General features: G+C 48.2%; 1 protein-coding gene across 1 annotated transcript in view; it reads right to left on the bottom strand.

Annotated features, from left to right (window-relative positions):
• CROCC (ciliary rootlet coiled-coil, rootletin) overlaps positions 1-14,664 on the bottom strand; it is a 69,767-nt gene extending 55,103 nt beyond the window's left edge. The window contains exons 1-3 of the mRNA XM_036745286.1: positions 14,605-14,664; positions 10,813-10,954; positions 10,205-10,359 (exon numbers count right to left, since the gene is read on the bottom strand). Of these exons, the coding sequence (XP_036601181.1) occupies positions 10,205-10,359; positions 10,813-10,954; positions 14,605-14,664 (357 nt within the window). The remainder of the gene's footprint in view (positions 1-10,204; positions 10,360-10,812; positions 10,955-14,604) is intronic.
• Between the last annotated feature and the right edge of the window lie 8,509 nt (positions 14,665-23,173).

Genomic DNA, 23,173 nt, shown 5'->3' with positions numbered 1-23,173 from the left:
CATCCACACTAGCTATGATCCCATACTTCTCCTTCCTTTCGTGGCTAAACTCTTTGAGAAACGTGTCTATAAATGGCGTCTCAATTTCCTCTCCTCTCCCTCACATGCCCTTATATCACCTTGTTCCTCGACCACTATAATAGCATTCTGGTTGATTTCCTTGTCTTAAATCTCTCTCCCTCCTCTAGTCCAATAAACACTCGTTTACCAAGGTGATCTTCCTAAAACAAAGATCTGACCACGTCAACTCCCCTTCTCCCCGTATACTTTGGTGGCTCCCTGTTACCTTCAAAGGAAGATTTAAAATCTTCCATATGACTTTCGAAGATCTTTATAACTTTGTTCCTTCCTACCATTCCAGCCTTCTTATACTTCATTCCCCTTCCATACTCTCTATAATGTTGTTTGTCCTTGGTTCCAGAAGAGGACCAATGACATCACAGGGTGATGTCTCGACTTGTGAGTGAACTGCATTTAAGTGAGGAAGAGTTACACAAAGTTATCATCCTCACTCTTCCAGAGTCATCAAAGCCCAGTGGAAAGACAAAAGTCTGAGATGGCTTGGAATGCAATGGATGGCCTTGGTGTCTCGGATGCCTGCCTAAGCTCTGAGTGCTCCACAGAGCCTACTTCAGCCACCTTCACAGCCGCTGTTTTCATCCTCCCACTCCACTAAGGGAAGTCATCACATGCTTGGGATAGACATCTTCCCAACTAACTTGCTGATGGGTTTGAGGCCTGTTTGTTACCTTCAAGCTGGTTTAGCCCATCTGCCAAGATGGCTTTACTGGGGTGTGGCCACCGCACCTGCTACTGCTTCTTGGAGCCACAGGTGAGAGTTGGGTGGCAGGTGGATACCAAAGGGGGATGAGCAGCCCTGAGAAGGGCTCAGTGGCCCTCACGCCAGAGACTCCAGTCCTCCTGAACGCTCCAACACCCCTGCCATCCAATACACTCTCAATACGATGACACTGACCTCCTTGCCGCTTCCTGTCCAAGTTCTATCTCTGGACTCTGGGCATTTTCATTGGCTGTGTCCCTGCCCTGGAATGTTCCCCCTCACCTCTACCTCCCAGCTTCTCTGGTCTCCTTCAAGGCTCAGATAACTCGCCACCTTGTACCTTTCCCCCTCACTGTTAGTCTTTCCTCTGAGATGACTTCCAATTTACCCTGTATATATGTCATATTACACAGTTGTTTGCATGTTGTTTTCCTCATTAGACTGTGAGCTGCTTGAGGGCAGGGCTTGCTTTTACCTTTCTGACAATCCTTAGTGTAGAGCCTGGCACATAATAAGCACTTAATAAATGTGTTATTATATCAATCCATTTATCTACCTTAGAACACAGAATGTCAGAGCTGGGAAGGCCCTTAGAACACAGAATGTCAGAGCTGGGACCGGCCTTAGAACACAGAATGTCAGAGCAGAGCTGGGAGGGAGCTTAGAACACAGGATGTCAGAGCTGGGAGGGCCCTTAGAACATAGGATGTCAGAGCTGGGAGTGTCCTTAGAACACAGACTGTCAGAGGTAGGAGGGTCCTTAGAACACAGGATGTCAGAGCTGGGAGGGCCCTTAGAACACAGACTGTCAGAACTTGGAGGGGCCTTAGAACACAGGAGGATCTTTAAAACCATTCAGACCAGATCTTCCCATCCTCCATTTCATAGATCTAGGGAAAGGAAATGCTTTGCCCAAGGTCACAGGGCTAGTAATTGTCAGAGCTGAGATCCAAGCCCAGATGACCCGCCTCCAGGCCGGCTCTTCCTATTCCATTGGGCTACCATTTGCTTCTATACCTACAGCCTGGGAATTTCTCTGAGGAACCAGCCTAAGGCCCTGGCAGTGTGCAATTGGACATGTGGACTCATTGCACAGACCCTCACCCTTACAACACACAGAGCATGTGTGCCTGCGAGAGCCTAGCCAAAGTGTGCTGCTACATGTTTAACAATTGGCTCTCCAGGAAAAAAATGTACACTCGACCCACTTTTAAGCCTAATCCGCCATATTAACATTTTCTCCATCCTTTACTTAAGTGTAGACAATAAAAAACCCAATAGAACAAACCCTAATATGTGGCATTTGTGAGTTTCCGGGGTGTAAACACTCACATTGAAAATTTAACAATTGGCTATAGGACTATCTTTGCTCTAGCAGATATCCCTGGATCCGTATGGCAGCGGGGGGAGGGGATGCCTGTCAGTCAGCTTATGTGATGCGTGTCTGCGTGTAGAATGTGGTGTGATTGTGTTTGACATGCAGCTGCCTAGGAGGAACACTTGCCTGTGTTTGTATGGAGATGTGTCTGTGTGGCGAGGGTGTCCATTTCTGTGTATCTCTGTGCGCGCAGTGCCATACGTGGGTACACATACTGAGTATTTATTTATGTGCGGTTGTGAGCATGTTTAGAAGGTGATTACTTTTATGTATCCCTGTATATGTCAGAGAGAGAAAGGGACAGAGAGAGGGAGAGATGGGGGAGGGAGGGAAGAGAGAGAGGGAGAGGGAGGGAGGGGGGAGAGAGGGAGAGAGAGGAAGGGAGGGAGGGAGGGGGAAGAGGGGGGGAGAGAGAGAGAGGGGGAGAGAGAGAGAGAGAGAGAGAGAGAGAGAGAGAGAGAGAGAGAGAAGGAGGGAAGAGAGAGAGGGAGAGAGAGAAAGAGAGAGAGAGAGAGAGAGAGGGAGGGAGAGGGAGGGAGGGGGAGAGGGAGGAAGGGGGAGAGAAGGAGGGAGAGAGGGAGATAGAGAGAGGGAGGGAGGGAAGAGAGAGAGGGAGAGAGAGAGAAAGAGGGAGGGAGGGAGAGAGAGAGGGAGAGAAGGAAGTGAGGGAGACAGGGAGGGAGAGAGGGAGAGGGAGGGAGGGGGAGAGAGGGAGAGAGAGGAAGGGAGGGAGGGGGAAGAGGGGGGGAGAGAGAGGGAGAGAGAGAGAGAGAGAGAGAGAGAAGGAGGGAAGGGAGGAGAGAGGGAGAGAGAGAGGGAGGGAGGGGAGGAGAGAGGGACAGAAAGGGAGAAAGGGATTAACTCAATATTATATACATACACACACATTCGTGTGTTGTGTGTGTGTGTGTTTTGTGTGTGTATGCATGTGTTGTGTGTGGCCTACTACTCAGCTGGGGACTAAGGAATTCATTCCCCTTCCCATTTCCCAAATCACGCTCCCTTCCCCGACTCCTTCTCTCACAAAACCCATTTCTGAATCTTTCATTTAATTCAAGAGGGCAGGGGGGCTCTCACCAAGCCAGGGATAAATGAAGTTTACTGTATCCCATAGCAACTGCTACCTTGGCAACTGCCATTCAATTCATCCAGCCCCCTGTTGCCATGGTCACTAGGGAGCCCCAGCAGGGCCAGCTTCAAGTGGGCCTCAAAAGGAGGAGGAAAAGCTCTGTGGTGTGTGTGTGTGTGTGTGTAGGGGAGGAGAGAGGAGGGGAAGGGGAGCACCATGTTCAGTGAGATACCATGTTCAGTGAGATGGGGGGGTGGGTTTCCACACCTCCAGAGACAAGGCAGCCCCCAGCTTCTGCAGAGGTGACCTTCCTGACCCCCAGAGTCTGGAGAGTATTTCAAAATGTGTGAGCCTATACGTGTGTGTGTCCCTGGGTCTTGTGTGTTCACATCTGGCTGGTCTCTGCCCATGACAACGAGATGCTCTTTGTCCGTGTATTTGTGACTGTCTGCTGTGCACACGTCTGTGTGTATGGGGGAGATCTGTACCTCTTAACTGTGTGGGTGCTATACATCCCAGCTGATCCCCAGGGAGCATAACCAAATTTTCCCCAAATAGGACAATGGAGGAGTATAACCGTGATTTTTTTCTCTCTTTCCTTTCCCCAAGTGTAGTCTCTCAGCTCTCCCACCCATCCTCCACACAGCCAGCAAAGGGATATATTCCTAAGACAAAGGCCTCCCCGTAAGCCCCTTGTTCGAGAAGCTCCAGCCACTTCCTGCGACCATCAGGTTAAAATACAAACTCTGCATGTGACTACAAACACGTCCGGCACGTCAAGCCTTTACCCTCCGGCCCCAGCCAACTTTCCAGTTGGAGTATGTGTTAATCCCCTCCATTTTTCAGTTCTGCCAAAATCAAACCAGCCTTACCTTGCTGTAACGTAAACCTCACCCTCCTTGCACCAAATATTCCCTCTCCCATTTCAGGGCCCAGCCCCCAAACCTGGAGCTCCTTCCTTCCAAACCTCCTAGAATTCCTTCAAAGCTGTCCTCTACCTGAGGCCCTTCCTAATCCCCCTCCAGCTACTAGCATTCATGTGTGTGTGTGTGTGTGTGTATGTATCTGTGTGTGTACACATACATATATACTCACTTTGTATATATCTCATACATATTCATTCGTATATACGTGATGTTCCCATTGATAGGAAGAAAGGAAACAAGTATTTATGAAGAACCTAGTATGTGTCAGGTACCATGCTAAGCAAATACTCTGCCTTAATCTTCACAATAACCCTAGGTAAGGTAGGTGCTGTTATTCCCATTCCACAGTGGAGGAAACTGAGGCAAACAGAGGTTAAGTGACTTGCCCAGGGTCACTATGACTGAGGCTGCATTTGAACCCAGGTCTTTCTAATTCCGGATCCAGAGCTGCTACTGCACTGCCTCTTAGTGAGAGAAGGGGAACTCCTCAAGGGTACTGGACTATTTTATTTCTGTCTTTAAATCTCCAGCACCTACCTCTGGGCCTGGCACACAGTAGGACCTTAATAAATTCCTGTTGGTGGCTTGACTGATCCAACGAAGTAGGATAAAAGCTGAGAAAGGAACTGTGAGATCACCGAGTCCACTGTGGGATGGAGGAAGTTAATACAGATACACTGGATCCCACCCTCACTCCTGGCCTCCATGCAAAAATAATAAGGTAATAACTGACATTTATATACCTCTGTGGGTGGCTAGGTGGGGCAGTGGATAGAGTTCCAGGCTAGGAATCAGGAAGACCTGAGTTCAAATGTGACCTCAGATCCTTACTAGCTGGGTGACCCTGGGCAAGTCATTTAACCCCGTCTGCCTCAGTTTCCTCATCTGTCAAATGAGCTGGAGAAGGAAATGGTAAACCACTTCAGCGTCTTTGCCAAGAAAGCCCCACACGGGGCCACAAAGAGCCAGACACAACTGAAACAACCTACATTGCTATGAAGCCGTATCTCACTGCAAAATACGGTATCACATTTGAATGGAACAAGAGTCCTCTGGTGAGGGCAGTCATTCTACCCGCCCCAAAAATGAGGCAACTGAAAGAGCAAAATGAAATGACATTGTTGGAGAGCAGGTAGGTATCAGAGGTGGCATTCGAACCCAAATCTCCTGACTCCTGAATCCAGCTCTTTACCCACCAGAACAAGCCCAACTGAACCAATCCTCTGCCAGGTGCTGACCACAGAGGTGGGACTAAGAGGCCCAGGAGTTTCTATTCAACGAAAAGCTATTCACGTGCCAGTAAGGTTGGATGTTCCAGTCCCATCTACCCCAAGAAGGGCCACAACCAAACCCTTGGAGATCAAAGAAAGTTTAAAGACACAACCCCACAGGTGCCTGATTAAGTGCCCAGCAGTGTACAAAGGCAGTACACGGTTTAGTGGGGAAACCACCAAATTTGGAATCTTAAAGGACCTGGTTCTGGACAAAGCCAATTCATCTCTCTAGGACTCAGTTTCCTAATCTGTAAAACTTAAGGGGTTGGCGAGACGGTCTCTAGGGTCCCCATAGTCCGAGATCATCTTCATCAAGGGGGCAGCTACACCTCAGTCTACAATGGAGCTGCTGGTGGTAGGGAGGGACAGTGCCCCCACAGAAGGCTGGCATTGAGCAGGTGACCCCCTATATATTCAAATGATCTGCTGGGATTTTGTTCATTTGTTGAACATCATCCCGATGGGATTTAACGTCCCCATGTGAGAATAGTGGCTCCCATTCGTATAGAGCTTCAGGGATTACAAAGCTCTGTCTTCCCAGCTTCCCAGAGGAGGGGGGCAAGATGGGTGTTATTATTCCCACTTCACAGCTGGGAAAACTGAGCCTCAGAGGGGCTGTGATTCGCCCAAGGTCATAGTGTAGTTCAAGGGTTTTTAACCCAGAGAAAAGATGCCAGGGAGTCTGAGGATACAAAGATTTCAGGAGGTCCATGAACTTGGGAGGAAAAACATTATTACATTTTAATTTAAATACGACTGGTTTCTTTTATAGTCCCATGTATTTTACGCATTTAAAAGTGTTGTTGTGAGAAGGGGTCATGGACTTTATCAGGCACTACTGATGAGGTCCATGACACGAAGAAAGGGAAAGACCCCTTGGAGCAGCAGAAAGAACTCTGGGATTTAGAATCAAATGACCAAGGCTGGAATTTCAACCCTGCTCCCTGCTAGTAATCTGGGGGACCTTAGGCCAGGCCCTGTCCCCTGTCTGTGCCTCAGTTTTCTCCTCTGGAGTTAAAGGAGCTCTAAATGCTATGACTGCATATGAGTAAATTTCAGAGCTGGGTTCTGAACCCTGGTCCCTTGGCTCCAAATATGGCACCCTTCCCATTTCACAATATTGCCTTTATTGGCAGAGAGCTGCCCAGAGAGAAAGGATCTGATTTCTAAGGCCGGCACTTGGATGAGAGGACACTTGCCAATAGGTACCCACTACCCCCCCCCCAAACTCCCAGGCTAGAATCAAAGGCTGGCTTGGGGTCCCACAGTCTGGCTTTCCCCTTTTGTCCCTCCTTCCAGCAGGCTGATCCTGAGAAAACCAGCTCCACAATAGCCCAAGCATCCATCCATTCGTTGGTGGGGAGCCCACCCACCCTTATCCATCTCCTGGCAAGTCCCAACAAGCCCAGAACCCAGCCCCGGGCTCCCAAGCTTGTCCAGGCAGGCCTGGGCAAGGAGAGCAAGTCAGTGCAAGGCTATATGGGCCTGGGGCCATGGGCACACAGACACAGACCTACAAAAGTGTGAATCCCCCTGTAATCCAGAGGGGCACATGCAGTCCCAGGCTTGTGCACAATGGATGGAGACTCAGGAAACCCAGATTCTAGCTTGGGCTCTCTCACGAACTACGGGGTCTATATCTTAGGCAAGTCACTTTCAAGGAGTCAGGAGACCTGGGCTCTGACACTCACTTGCTGTCTGACCTCGGGCTTCTCTCTGGTCCTTTGTTTTCCGGAATGGCCATTTTCACATCTGTAAAATGTTGGGGCTGAACTAAGGTGATCTTGAATATTCCTTCTATCCCTGACACTACGTCTTCTAAGGGCCCTCCCTGCTCTGAGATTCAGTGTTCTAAGGGCCCTCTCATCTCTGACATCTTGTGTTCTAAGGGCCCTTCCATCTCTGACATCCTGTGTTCTAAGGGCCCTCCCAGCTCTGACATCCTGTGTTCTAAGGGCCCTCTCATCTCTGACATCTTGTGTTCTAAGGGCCTTCTCAGCTCTGACATTCAGTGTTCTAAGGGCCCTCCCAGCTCTAACACTCTGTGTTTTAAGGGCCCTCCCAGCTCTGCCATCCTTTGTTCTAAGGCCCCTCCCAGCTCTGACACTCTGTGTTTTAAGGGCCCTCCCAGCTCTGCCATCCTTTATTCTAAGGCCCCTCCTAGCTCTGACATTCTGTGTTCTAAGGCCCCTTTCAGCTTTACTATTCTTCTATGTTCTGAGTACCCCTTCATTTCTGACATTCTCTGTGCTATAGACTCTCTCAGCTCTGACATTCTCTGTTCTAAGGTCTCACCCAGAGCTGACATTCTATGTTTTAAGGTCCCCTCTAGCTCTGACATTCTAATGAATATGTTCTGCTATTCTGCATTCCAAAGCTCTCATAGTCTAAGTTCTAAGGCCCCTCTAGGCTCTGACATTCTATGCTCTAAGGTCCCACCCAGCTGATTTGTTTTTAGACTTTACATCATAGTCCTTACACACGCACATACCCATACACTCTACTAAATACTCCTTAGTGATAAAGAAAAACATTTAAGCCCAAACATCCAGAACAGTGACATCATCTCACAGTATAAAAAATATTTACACTTGTAAACTAACCACATGTTTCATTTTTTTTTTCCCTCTGGAAAGATCATATTTCCCAATGGTCTCTTAACTGACAAAGTTCGTTGCCCTTTCTTGGTCCTCATGATTTCCCACTCCTTTGCCATGTCTGACACTGCGGTCCACATTCCCTCTTCCTAGATCCCGTCTCCTCCTCCAGCTCTTCTTGCTGGCTTGTTCCATCGATTATATAAAGAAATGCCAACGATCTAGGTGGATTTCTTTGCTTTTCTACAACTTTGCTGAATTTACTCTTTTAGTTGACTCTGCAGGGTTTTCTAAGTAAATCATCCTATCACCTGCAGAAAATTATCCCTTTGTTTCTATGTTAGCCTATGCCTATTCTATCGATTTCTTTTTCTTTTATTATTGCTCTCATTAGTAACTCTGGGAGTGTGTTAAATATTAGTGGTGATACTGGGCATGCCTGCTTTAACTCTAGGTCCAGCACTCTATCCACTGCGCCACCTGGGTGTCTCTGTAGAACCTGTATATGTGTGTGTATCTCTCTCTCTCTCTCTCTCTCTCTCTCTCTCTCTCTCTCTCTCTCTCATTCTCTCTCTCTCTCTCTCTCTCTCTCTCTCTCTCTATATATATATATATATATATATACATATATATATATATATATATATGTGTGTGTGTGTATATATATATATATGTGTATATATACATATATATGTAGATAGATAGATAGATGGAGAGAGATGGAGAGATAGATAGATAGTTTGTACACAGTTGTTTGCACGTAGACTACATGGACTATGGTCTATCAGGGTTAAGTATCTAAGGCCAAATTTGAACTCAGGTCCTCCTGACTCCAGGTAGCAGTGCTCTATCCACTGTACCACCTAGCTACCCCAACAGGGACTGTATTTTTTGCCTTTCTCTGTATCTCAGCACTTGGCACAGTGCCTGGCACAGAGCAAGCACTTAATAATTGCTTGTTGACTTGATGACCCCTCTGACCATTCTCCTGCACCTTCTTTGATGAAGCATCCTCCATACCACTATTCTAGGTGCTCCTCAAGGCTCTGTCCTGGACCCCCCTCTGTTTCCACCCTCTCTCAGTGATGTCATCAGCTCCCAGGGGTTTCTTTCTCATTTCTATGAAGAGGATTCCCTTAATCTACGTTTCCAGCCTGAGTCTCTCCCTGGGCTCCTGTCCTACATCACCAACTGCCTACAAGACATTTCATTTGGAATTCCTTTAGGCATCTCAAATTCAGCATTTCCATAAAAGAAACAAAAATTTCTTTTCCCTACCAAAGGCACCACTTCCTTCTAGTCAGTCACATTTACAACATGGCATAACTATCCTTGATTCTTCATCCTCCCTCACTCCATATCAGTTGTCACACCTTGTTTCTACTTTCATCTCTTGGAACATAGTAGGAACGGCATATGAGCTTGTCACATAGTAGGAAGGGAATGAATAATCGCTTGTTGAATGAACCAAGTGCCTGAATGGGGCCAGGTTCTGAAGGTCTTTCAATGCCAAACAGAATAGTCTGTATTTGATTCTAGAGGTAAGAGGGCGCCAGGGAAGTTTCTTGAGTAGGGGGAATGTTCTGTTTTAGGAACATCATCTTGCCAAATGCTCAGAGGATAGACCGGAGATTGGAGACACTACCTTGGGATGGGGGTCGGAGGACAGAAATGTGTTAGGATCCGTTCCTCTATGCCCATGGGAGATGGAGCATGGTGCATGAGGAACAACAGGAGCGCCAATCTGGCTGGACCACAAAGATGTCAAACTAGCAGTTTATCTAGAACACTAGGTAACCTCTAAAGGTGTCTCCTAGCTTTAAAGCTAGAATCCTATGGTTCTAAATTGTATAATAATAACTGTTATCATATACATATGTACACAAAGACACGGACGCAGGGACATGCACATGCTCCTGAAATGTATATGCTGAAAACAAACATTCATTCAATTATGGTTCGTTGACTTGGATCTAAATTTCCAGACCATAGATGAGGAATAAATGGTGTGGGTAAAAGGACTTGGAATCATCAGATTACTCTGTCCATTCCTTTTCCTCCCAATGAAGTCATTCTCATAACGAGCCCCAGATGAGCAGGCTTAGTGCTCCCCAAGTCTCATTCTTTTCCAAAGGCATCTGCCCTTCCCCTCTAGCCCCCAGGTTCCTCAAGCACTTACCCGCTCACTGATGGCATTATATTTTATGGCCAGCTCATCCCGTTCTGCCCGGCTCTGGGCCAAAAGGTCCTCAATGCGGGACAGTTCCTGCTGCAGGATGCGGTTTTCTTCTTGGAGTGTTAGCAAAGATGCCATCTCTGGGGACTGAGCAGTTTCTGGGGTGAGGGAAGTGATGGAAAGAGACCTCAGTGCTGTTGGCTCAGTCCTGAGAAGCTGGGGAAATCAGACCCCATCCATGACCTCCTCCCTTCCCAGACATCCAACCCAATGGAGCATGTAAAGACTCAAGAATTACTGGGTGGGGGAGTCCCTCCAGATCAGACTAGGGGAGGGACAGCCACCAGATAAACAGACACAGCTGAGATGCACAGAACAGGCTGGTGCCACCCCTCCCACAGCCAGGGCACCCTTGCTTTCTAGGAACTGAAACCCTGCAAAACTGCCTCCTCCCCAGTGCATATAAAACACCAACCATATGGGGTTTTCAGTCACAGCCACTCTGGATTCCTGCCTTTTGAAGATCTCCAAGCCTCTCATTATCCTGGGGTATCTAAGGTGACCCCAATATGCCCAGGGATGGAAGTGCTCCCACAAACCAGGGCCCATACCTGGATTCTCAGGCTCAGAGAGATTCCGAGTGACGATTTCACGGATGCAGGCAGGCAGGCGGGAGGGCCCTGTATCCTGGCCTGGGTCCTGCACCGTCAGGCCCTTTTCCTCCTCCGAGGTCAGGAGGTTGCTTTCCAGTTTCTAAGGGGAGAAAGGCAGAGATATCCTGAGCATCTTCTGGGGCCAGGGAAGAAGGGAGCTAAGCAAGTCTCATAAAAGTCTTAGGATTTTATCTTAACATGCTGCTTCCCAACAGAGTAGGCACCTCAACAAATAAAGTCCTGAGAAGACTCTCTAGGATCCCATAAGATGAAGGCTGGGGAGATGGCCAAGGCCTGAGAAAAATCCATTGAATCCAATAAGCATTTCTTAAACATCTAGAGATACTGAGATAAAATACACTCCCTCAAGGAATTCACATTCTACTCAATCAACAAGCATTTATAAGCACCTACTATGCGCTGACAGTGTTCTGGAAGGGGGGGCAGATACAACAGGTAAACAGTAATAATAGCCAAACCACAACAACATAATTCTTTTAGGTTTAAAGTTTTATATAGAGATTGAAGATTCATAGGTACTAAAATATTTATAGCACTTTTTTGTGGTAACAAAGAACTGGAAACTTAGGGAGCATTCGCTAATCGGGAATGGTTTAAGCAAATTATGGCATAGGCAGATGACATAAGAAATCGCACTGTACGAAATGATGAAGGGGATGGCTTCAGAGAAACCTGGGAAGACCTATATGAACTGATGCAAAGTGAAGGGAGAAGAACCAGAAGAACCATTTACACAACAACAACAACAAAAGATAATCAACTTCGAAAGACTTAGGAGTTCTGATCTATGCAATGACCCACCAGGATTCCAGAGGGCTGATGACGAAGAATGCCACCCACCTCCTGACAGAGAAGTGATGGACTAAATGTGCACAATAAGACATGGATTTTTGGACGTGATCAATATGGAAATTTGTTTTTCTTGACTATGCAAACTTTTTCGAAGGGTTCTGTTTTTCTTTCTTCTTTTTTTTTTCCAATTGGGGGATGGGAAAGAGGGAGAGAAAATAAACGCCTGGTGAATTTTTTGAAAATCTAATTTTAAAAAGACAAAAGAAAGGCATTTTGCAACTACTCTCTTTGATTTCTGTGACAGTCCTGTGAGGTAGGTGGTATTATTATCCCCATTTTACAAATGAGGAAACTGAGACTCAGAAAGCTGGTATATGTGAGAGGCAGGATTTTAACTCACATCTTCCTTCTCCAGGTCTAATGTTCTATCTTCTATGACCCACTGCCTCTAAATGGCTGAATTTCTACATGTCGTGAAGGTGGAAAAGCACTTTATTCACATTTGGTAAGGTGATTTGACCCTTACCACAATGCTATAAGGCAGGTATATTATTATCCCTACCTGTACATTAACTGACTTGCAGGAATAGCTACTATCAGATGCTGAACTTGAATTCAGGTCTTTCTGACTCCAAGATAAATATACATATATATATGTGTATATATATATATATACACATACACATATATGTAATATGTATTTGTGTGAATGTATGTATGCATATATCTGATAAACTGAGGCAGTGGATAGAGACCAGGGATATTTGGAAAGAAGAAGCCAGGGACTCTAAGGTACAGAAACGAGGAGGAAGAGCATGCCAGGCATGGGACAGACCATCCACAGGGGTAGGAGACAGATCGCTGACTTCTGCACAGACCACGAGGCCGGTCTGTCTAGACCATGGAGTATGTAAAGGGGAAGGGAGATGAAGTAGGTCTGAGGAGGGAGGCTGGATTCAGACTGTGAAAGACTTTAAACACCAAGGAAAAGAGTCTGTATTTTATCCTAGAGGTAATAGGGAGCCAGCAAAAATCCTTAAGCAGGGGAGGGGAGGAAAATGACACAGTCGGACTCATGGAGGATGTATTAGAGAGGGGAGAGTCTGCAAAAGCAGGGAGTCCAATGAGGAAGCTGCTGTATTAGTCTAGGTGAGTGGTGATGAGGACGGTGGCCCTGTGAGTGGAGAGAAGGGGATGCACGTAAGATTCATCAAATATTATCTCCCATTTCTGTAATGATTTTCTATAATATAATTATTATTATCTTTGTTTAAACCATGAGGAAACTGAGGCTTAGAGGGAATGAGACTCACCCTGCATCAAAGTGAGTCAATAGCAGAACTCCAGATCCTCAGACTACAAATTCAAGCCTAGAGCTCTTTCTGCTGCACCAACACTCTCAGGGATAGCAAGGAAGGAACCTGCCAGGGTGTTCTCATCCTTCTCTCTAGCTCCAGGAAGACCATACCTGGGCACAGGGTCCTTCCATATCAGAAAAATTCCTAAAGAGTCCTAGTCAGGATGGGATCATGGGATCACCCAAATTGTGTGTGTGTGTGTGTGTGTGTGTGTGTGTGTGTGTGTGTGTGTGTGTGTGTGTGTGCTGGGTGAGATGGGGGTGGGGAGAGAGCAGGGACCTTCCACCCCAACAGCTGGCTCAGCTCTCAGCAGAGCTTCACTACCCAAACCTTCCCTTCCCTTCTCAGAGCTCACCTTCTGTCCCTGAGAATTCCACACAGCAAAGTACCCAGGTCCTACAGCCCATGGCATGTCAGCCAGGCTCAAGAGCACAAGGATCTAGACTGGTTTGGGTGGGGAAAGGAAGAAGGAGGAAACTGAGGCCTGAGCCCAGCAATGAAAGGTTGGAGGAGAGGGATGCCCCACATTTCCCTCCCCAAAGTTACCAGCAGAAAAACCTTTAGCATGAACAAGGGCAATTTATTCCCTTAGCATCACCGGATTTAGAGGTGGGAAGGACCTTAGAGGTCATACAGTAAGTACTTAACACTTTTCATTCATTCATTCATTCAAGTAGTCTAACCCCTTCATTTTACAGATGGCAAAACTGGGCTGGGGAGTGACCTGCCTCCAGTCCTATTATTAGCTAAAGGGCAATGTAGCTCAGTGGGTGGAGTGCTAGACTCGAGAGTCAGAAAGCCTTGGGTTCGAATCTCACTTCTGACATTCATTGGCTTGTAACCATAAGCAAATCAACCTTTCTGATCAGGGATTTCCTCCTTTATAAAACAGGAATAAGGACCTGTATTGTCCCCCTCACACAGCTGTGGTGAGGTTCCAAAGAGGAGTTAAGTATTTCAAATGAGATAACATAAGCTGAGCATTCTCAAGATATTAGATGTTAGGATTACTGAGCCAGTTATCATTCCATCACGGATGTTGGATATAATGGTTAGAGAGCCTGCTTCAGAGCCAGGAGAATCTGGGTTCGAGCCCCACCTCCAACATACCCTTGCTGTTCAACCCTGGCACATCAATCTCAGGGAACCAAGGGATTGTCTAAAGCCGTAAGACGAAGAGCAGGTGCCTTACGGAATTGGTAAAGGGAGTTTCCTTTCCCACAGTTCCTTACACTGATGAAATCATAGGTCTGGTTAAAAAAATTCTCATTAGCAGGAGCAGCAGTGGTAAGTAGGAGAGCCAGGAACCAAAAACTCATTGCTGAGGCTCGTGGCTTCCTCTCTCAAATTTCTCTACTCCCACAGGCACAATCCTAGCTCAAGCTGTCATCACCTCTCACCTGGGCTATTACAATACCCCACTAAGGACCCCCTCCCTCCCCCAGTTCTCTTTCTCCCACCGCCACAGCCAGGGGCCATCTTCGATGCATACCCACCAGTCACCCACTCTGGGCAGTCCTGTGGCCCCAGATCCTTGCCCAGGCCACCCCCCCCGCCCCCCCCCTCGCCCAGGACCCACCTGAATAACTGTCTCCAACTTCGGTGCAGCCACCGGTGGCCCCTCATCCCTGGAGCTCATGGGGAGAGGCAGTGGGACCCCGGCAGTGCCTGGCATCCAATCCTCCCTACCTCCTCTTCCTGGGCTCTGCCAGGGTAAAGCACTGGGTATATAGCGCCGGGCAGAGAGAGATGCCCTCCTCCTTATTCAGGAGATAGTGACAGCTGCCCCTGCCCCTGCTGGCCTCAGCAGAGACTCTGGGCCAATCCAGATTATAATTAAATCTCTGACTGACGGTTCCCCCCGCCTCCATGTGACCAGGGAAGGCGGGAGAGGGGGAGGGACCCCAGAATGCCAAGTTCTCCTTCATCCCCCCCACCTTCTTCTAGGTCCCTTCATTCATCCGGCTGCAAGACTTCTGGGTCCTAGAGTCCTCCATGTGTTATCGAAGGGTTTTTAAGAGATGGAAAGGACCTTAGAAATAATCTAGTATGGGGTTCTTAACCTTTTTCTGTGTCATGGAACCCTCTGGGCCCCTTCCCCAGAAGCATGTCTTTATATGCTTGAAGATTACAAAGGAAACCAACAATATTGGGGGGGGGGCGGGAGGGAAGCGGCAATTTTTTCCCATCAAAATTCCCAGATCCGGAGATTGATGCCTGGATCCTCAGGTTAAGGACCCTTGATCTAACCCAATCCCTCATTTTTAGGAAGAGGAGACCATGCCCCCCAGAGAGGAGGGGAACTCAGAGCCACTCTAGGAACCCACATCTTCTGACTCCAAATTCAGCATTCTTTTCATCATACCAACGGGGGAAAAGGCCAGAAGGGCTCCACCACCACCACCACCACCACCACCACATACACACTGCCTCCAGCCTCCAAATCCTGGCCTGCCATTTACTGAGCTCGGCCTAGGGCATGTCAGTCACCCACTACTGCCCCAGGCTTCCTCACCTGCAAGCTAAGCCATGAGGATTACAAAAACTCTAAGGTTCCTCCCAGCTGGGAAGGTGGCACAAGCTCTGGGCAGGCAGGAGCGGCCAAGCCCTAGACTCATCAGGCGTCCCTGGCTCCAGCCCAGTCCGGCTCAATCAAACCCATCAATCACTTACTGGCATTTAAGTGCCTACTATGTGCCAGGGAAGCTAGGTGGCACCACAGTGGATTACAGCGCTGGGCCTGGAGTCAAGAAGACTTATCTTCCTGAGGTCAAACCCTCAGACACTTACTAGCTGTGTGACCCTGGGCAAGTCACTTAACTCTGCCTCAGTTTCCTCATCTGTAAAATGAGCTGGAGATGGAAATGATAAAACACTTTCAAGGAGTTCCTTTGCCAAGAAAACCCCAGGTTTTCAAAGGTCATGAAGAGTATGAAATGACTGAACGAAGACACTGTGCAAAGCAGTCCCTGTCCTCAAGGAGCTTTGAGTCTAAGCGGGGAGACCTGCAAACAACTATGTACACGCAAGATACACACAGAGAGAAGGTGAAGGTAACTTTAGAGAGCAAGGCTCACCTCCTATCTCCTCACCTCCTCCACTCCACCCGGTGAATTCTTTACAGCTTCATTTAAAAGCTCTTTCCTTGATATCAGAACCTGCTAAGTGCTGAGGTGGGCCTGGAGTCAGGAAGACCTGGGTTCAAATCCAGCCTCAGACATTTACTAGCTTTGTGACCCTGGGCAAGTCACTTAACTCCACCTCGGTGTCCCCATCTGTCAAACAGGGATAATAATAGCACCTACCTCTCAGGGTAGTGCTGTGGCTCCAATGAGATAATAAATGTAATGCACTTAGCACAGTGCCTAGCCAATAATAAGCATGATATAAATGTTGGCTGTTATGACTGATACACTTTGTTCAGCAAGTCTAGTTACTATGTGTTAGTTACTGAAGGCCGGTCTGACCCTCATTTTGGACTGTGAGTTCCATGAGGGCAGGAGCTCTTTTATTTAAACTGCTTCTTCCCAGCACAGAGCACGGTGCTCTGCAAACAGTAAGCACATAATAAATGTTTGTTGCTCTTGAAAATACAATCAAGAAAGAGGTGAGGGGGTAGGAGACTGAACTAGACAGCGTCTTGCGTCCTTCCAAGCTCCAGCATTAGACAGTCTGAGGTCAACCCCGAGGCAGAGAAATTCTCAGGAGGAAAGGATGCTGGGCAGGAAGGCAAGGTGGATACCCAGAGCTGTGCCTGGAAAGAATCCGAGCAGAAACCAGAAAGCGATGAGAGTTGAAAGAACCTTGGATTTGAAGCCAAAGGACCTGGGTTTGAATTCCCTCTCTGCTAATTACTTGCCACATGACCTTGTGAACTTTCCCCACACTTGGACTCAGTTTCCTCATCTGATAATAATACTTTCTTATTTTGGCCTAGACCTGCGATTTCATGGGCACGGGGAAGGACTAGGGTGGAAACTCCCTCTCCCCAAATCGGAAACTAATGTATAATTTGCAGCTTTAGTAACTGGATCGCTAAAAGATTAGGCCAATCAATAAACCAAATCCACAGCCAATATATAGCTGGGGCAGAACTTGAACCTGGGGCTCCCTAACCTCATCAGAAGTTTCTCAGAACAATATTAATATTTAAACAATTTTTATTTTAAAATTTAAATTTAATTAATTAATAATTTCAATTTATTTATACAATTCAGGATTGGAGAATACTTTCCATACATTATATTACTGGATGCTTACAAGAAACCTATGAGGTTGATGCTTATTATTGTCCCACTTTTACAGATGGGGAAACTGAGACTCAGAGGTAACTATCCCAAGCTAGCTGTCTGAGGTATGACTCAAACCATTATTCTATCCACTACCAGGGAGATTAAAACGCTACTTGAGAGCCATCCAGGACTCAGTTAAAAACCTTCCACAAAGAGCCCACAAAATAAAGAAGCATTTGGTGCCTCGGTTCAGTAACCTGCCTCCAGCCAGCAGAGTGTAGCTTTGTTTCCATTTGGCATGATATCTAAGTTAAAGGCAAGGAGGGCCAGGACAGGCAGTGGAGAGGGCTGGTTCCCCCAGAGAAACAAGAAGAATTCGGCCAGGATCCCCTACTCTCAGCACAGAGCCAAGGCTCAGTACTGCTGGATTCTGCCTCTGCAGCCGACCGAGGCCCAGCCTGGTCTCTGGGCTGGGTGTGTATTTGGTTTAGCCAAGTCAACAGGCATGTATTAACCCCTGCTGAGGATTCAGGTGTGCGTGTGGGGAGGGGAGGGGCAATTTTAATCCATAGAATAAACAGCTCGTGGCAAATGAAGTGAGAAGTGTTCTTTGGGTAGAGGCCAAATGGCCTCTGTGAAGCGTGTATGAGGTATTTGGGGCAACTTCTTCCTTCTGCTTTGAAACCTTTTACCATTTTACCCCCGAGCCCCACCCCCACACCAAATCCAAATCCAATAAGCTGAGTGGACACAATGCTAGACTTAGAGGTAAAAACCTCAGGTGGCTGGGTAGTTCAGTGGCTAGCGAGTTGGGTGTGGCGTCAGAAAGACCTGAGTTCAAATTTGCCTTCACCACATGCACTAGCTGTGTGGGCAAGTCATTTAACCTTTATCTGCCTCTGTTTTCTCTTCTGTAAAATGAGAATGCAGAGCACCTACCTTCCCAGGGTTGCTGTGCATATCAAATTGCATAATCTGCAAACCTGAAGGTGCTATTATAGAATATTATTATTGAATCCTGGCTCTGGCCATTCTTAGCTCTGAGCCTTGCCCATAAATTAGGGATAATAGTACTTGTAACCACAGGACTGCGGTGAAGAAAGCCCTCTTTAAAGCCTGGTATAAATGTGAGCTGTTATCTTGCTCCAGGCTGGCTGCCAACTAATCTCTGAGATAACATCACTTGACAATTCAAAGACAATCCAATTTACAGGCATTTATTAAGTGTCCACTGTGTGTGTGTGTTAATGAGGAGACAAAAGGGAAAAAGGTTCGTCCCTCAAGCTGCTTACCCTCTACAGGGAGACACAATGTTGAAAGAAAACAGTGCGATATATCGCACTGAGGAGGATATATCTGAGGAGGCTGAGGGTGATGACAAGTAGGAAGCCAGAGAAGCCAGCAGCCAGGATGCTGGGATGCAGAGGTGAGGAGGGAGCACTTTCCAGGCTCGGGAGACAGAATACAGAGAAGAAGAGGCACAAAACCGGGCAGTTCAACCAGAATTCAACATGTCCAGAGGAGTAATGTAAAATAAGCCTAGAAAAGTGAAGAGCTTTAAACTCCAAGCCAGCGAGTTTGCATTTTATCCTAAAGGCAAGAGGGAGCCACTGTAAGTTCTTGAGCAGGTCAGTGGCATGGTCAGACCTGTGCTTTCTAAAGATTGTACAGGGCGTTCCTAAAGTCTGGACACATAAGTAAAAATGCATATTTTCAAGAAATGAAATGAATGAAATTTTCAACCACATTTTATTTAATTGGAATATTAACAAATAACATCTTCAATATGATTTCCATCATTTGTGATGCAAAGGTTGATGCGCTTTGCAAGATTCACATGAACTTGATGCACTAGTTAACACTGCTGTCAATTTTAGCACATGCACTCGTTATGCGTTCAATCTAGTGTGTTGCATCTGTGATTTTCACTGAGTTCACCTTCTCCTTTAGCATACTGCAGAAAAAGAAGTCAAGGGGAGCTAAGGTCTGTGAAACAGTTAATGGGATGTTAATAAGATTGTTAATGAGATTTCCTATGTGTCCAGACTTTAAGAACACCCTATATTTGTTGGTTCGGGGAGGGGAAGGGAATGGACTGGAGTTCATTAATAAGCATTACATACTATACTACTAACGAATACTCCATAGATTGATTATGTTAATTGTTACTAGTTCAACCCTTTCATTTTACAGATGAGGTATCTGAAGCCCAAAGAGGTCAAGGGACTTGGCTCAAGGTAACACAGACTCTGTGAACCACTCCCTCCAATTCTATATGGGGCACTCTCCATTTTCTGCAATGCTTCCCTCTAATAATCTCGTGTGTTTATAACGCTCTGAGGTTTCCAAAGTTCTTTCCTTACGGCCTCATGTTGTGGGGACATTAGGCATCAGTATCCCTAATTTACAGATGTGGAAACCAAAACGGGAGGGGGGGAGTGGGAAGTGTAACCAGCTCATAAAGTCACAAGCTAGAATCGGCATTTGAACCCAGACCTCCTGACTCCCAGACCACCATGCCTTCTACTGCTGCAGGCTGCCTCCCTTATGGCATTGTCTTTTGCCTTTGTATTTACAGAGCTTAGCACGGTGCCTAGCACACAGCAGGCCCTTAATAAATGTTTGCTGACTTGATTTTTGCATTCCCTGCACAATCAGGAGGCTGCAACCAGAAGGCCTCCTCGGCTAGATCTCAATCCCTCTGGTCCCCGTTTAAAGAGGGCTTTCTTCCCTCACAATCTGGAGGCAGCCTTTTTTTTTTGGCCCCCCAGCCTTGTATTTCTATTTTTCTAGCCATCTGTAAAGTGAACGGGTGGTACGTGGCTCTCCTTCATCGTTCCCCGTAACCGGCCTCTCCCCATCTCTGGGCCTTCCCACAGATGGTCTCCCCGCCGCAGGAATGAACCCCTGCCTCCTCCTCTCTCCTTCCTGGCGCTTTCTTCCAAGCTGAGTTCAAACGCGACCCCTCCTTCCTACATCTTGCCAGTCTTCTTCCTTCCAGGAAACTACATTGTATATGTTTCGCATTTAGTTAGCGGTACAATTCTTGTTACACCGTTGGAGGGAATTCCCGGATCTATGAAATCACATCTATTGGAGAAGAAGCTGCGGGCTTCTAGTCTCCCTCCAATAGGGTATAAGCTGCCGGAGGGCAGGGATTGTTTCATTATTTTGTCCTTGGGGCGTTTATTAAACGCTTGTTGAGTGAAAGATGGAAAGGGGATGACTGTCTAATGGCGGGATTTCTGGTCCCACCCCTAGGCTGTTGGGAGAAATGGGGCATTTGGGGGTCCCGGAGGCCTGTCTAGAGCCCCTGGCTCCCCAGGCAGCGGAGAGCCGGCTGCGCTGGCCTCTGGGGCCCCCTGCTCCCTCTCTTCCTCGGCCTCCGCCGCGAGGAGAATGCAGGGCAGGAGTCTTGCCCTGGTCAGTGGTTTCTGCACAACGCTCCCACTGCTTGGAGTGGACACCCTGGTGCTTGTGCCCTCAGTGCCCGCCCCTCCCCTCCCACCATCTCGGGCACAATCAGGCCACGGTCCCCGGAGGCGGATGGACCGAGGGGCTGGGGGACCAGAGGCACCCTGGCCAGGGGGCCCCGTGGGTCCATCCAGCCCTAGCTCGAGGCGGGCCCCTCCCACCGGGCTGGGGCGGGGCCCGGAGCTGGCAGGGCAGCATCCGCCCCCCACTACTTCCACGGTCCAGTTCCTCCCTCCCCCGCCACCCCGCAGCTTCCTTCCCTGCGCCCCGAACGCGCGCGGGCCGGCCCCGGGCTGCGAAGAAGGGGATCCCCCGCTCTTCCGCCGAAGGGCACGCACGCCCTAGTCGGCTGGGGGGAGCACGGCCGCCGCATCCCCCCTGCACCCACCGCAGCCCGGGCTCCCGCCCTCCCCGGCCAACCCGGCCATGCTCGGCCCTCCTACCTCCGGCCCTGCCGCCCGCGCTGCCCGACCGAGGCCAGGGGCGGGGCTGCCGCGCTTCACAGCAGCCGGGGAAGGGGCGGGGGGCGTCCCGGGGGTGGGGAATGGGAGGAGCTGGCCTCCGGAACCTCCCCAAAGGTCCCGGGACTTGGGGAGCCGGGGCGCGAGATCCTGCCGCAGCCACTGCCGCCGTAGGCTTACACGTCACGACCCCCGCCCCAATAACACACACCCCTTAGTCCCAGGAAAACAGGGCGGGTCCACCCAGCCCTGATGCAGGGGGATGAACCCTGTGACACTGATGCCCGCGTTGAAAGGAGAGCCGACTTTAAAGTCGGAGATCTGCGTTCTAACCTGTGTGGTCTTAGACAAGTTTCCCTCCTAGGGTTGAACCACATCGGCCTCTTAAAGTCCCAGCATAGGATGAGCCTTCTCCAGACCTCAGTTTGCCCACCTGTGAAACGATGGGGTCTCTTCCCTCCCCAAAGCTCTGCTTCCATGGACCTACTGTGTGCCTCTAGAATGAAGGGGCCTCAAGTCGCTGCCAACTCTGAGTCTATGATCCCTTTTTAAGCCTTAGTTTGTTCTGGAAAATGGGTTTGGACTAGCTAGACCCCAAAGTCCCCCCAGCTCTGAATCGACTGCCACTGACCCATGGGGGATCCAAGAGAGGCTCTAGAACTTCTCTGAAAAGGGACCTTGGCGGCCATCTCATGCGCCACCGCCACCACCCCCACCACCACCATTTTAGGGAGCCTAGACAAAGGAAGGGATTGGTTTCTCCAAAGTTCACCCAGCCAGCAGCTAGCCCAGGGGTGAGGAACCTCATGTGGCCTTCTAGGACCTTGGTTGTGGCCCTGTGACTTGAGTCCGAGTTTTACAGAACTAATCCTTCTATTAAGGGGATTTGTCCTGTGAAATTTGGATTCCGTCAAATGGCTGCACTTGAGGACCTAGAGGGCCACGTGGTTCCCCACTCCTGAACAAACCTGCATCCAAATCCAATTTCTCTAAGCCCGGGGCCCATTCAAGTTACAGTCACCACCAGCAAGGAGGGTCTTTTTACCAATAGCTGTCCCCAACTCAGCCCCTATCAGAATAGGGTTACTCCACCCCCCCACCCCCACTCCAGCCTTTAAATCCAAGAAATGTTAACATTTTAATTCCCCACAAAGCTCCGGTCCTAATCTCATCACAGCAGGGGGTAGCTCACAGAGGGGCATGGCCAGAGAGAGGGGCCAGAGCAGGGGCATCACAGATTTGGGGCTTCTAGAGTTTAACCCTTTCATTTTATAGATGAGGAAACTGAGGCCAAGAGAGGTTCAGTGACTTGCCCAGAAACATACTATAAAAAGCAGAGTAGTGTGAGTTTGAACTGGGGTCTTCCTGTCTCCAGGCCCAGCACCTTCCTGCCTCTGTAGGGCTCTTACTGATTTTTTAAAAATGTCATTGTATTGGTCTACATTATCTCGTCTGCCAAGCACAGGTTTTCCATCCTGGCCTTAGCACCAAGCATGATGGAAAGAACAGCAGCCTTAGAAAAACCAGAGTCTGATTTCTGGCTTTACCCCTGTGGTGCAGTGGTTAGTGCCAGTGCTAACCTACTTAGGAAGACCTAGGTTCAAATCCCACTTCTGACATCTGCTAGGTATATGACCCTGGGCAGTTCCCCCAGGCAGCTCTCTAAGGCTGTTAAGGTGCAGAACAGTAACCCAAATGCATTGGTTTAATTTGGAGTTCATCATACTGATTAAAACACCAGCTCGGCTCCCCACACCCTAGGATTGACAAAAAACAAATAAATAAAAACCTGTCCTACTTGTCTCTTGGATGCTGAAAAAATGAAAATGAAATATTCGTGTAGAAGTGCTTTGAAAACTTTGGAGCATTATACAAAAATCTAATTATTACAATTGTGTCACCTTGGGCAAGTCATATTCTTTCTCCTTGCCTGAGCACAACGAGGGCTTTGGACTAGATGATTGGATTTAGGAGTCAGAAG

Source organism: Trichosurus vulpecula, chromosome 2, assembly GCF_011100635.1.
Source record: "Trichosurus vulpecula isolate mTriVul1 chromosome 2, mTriVul1.pri, whole genome shotgun sequence".
Taxonomy (NCBI): Eukaryota; Metazoa; Chordata; class Mammalia; order Diprotodontia; family Phalangeridae; genus Trichosurus; species Trichosurus vulpecula.
This window is presented reverse-complemented; position numbering and strand designations above follow the sequence as displayed.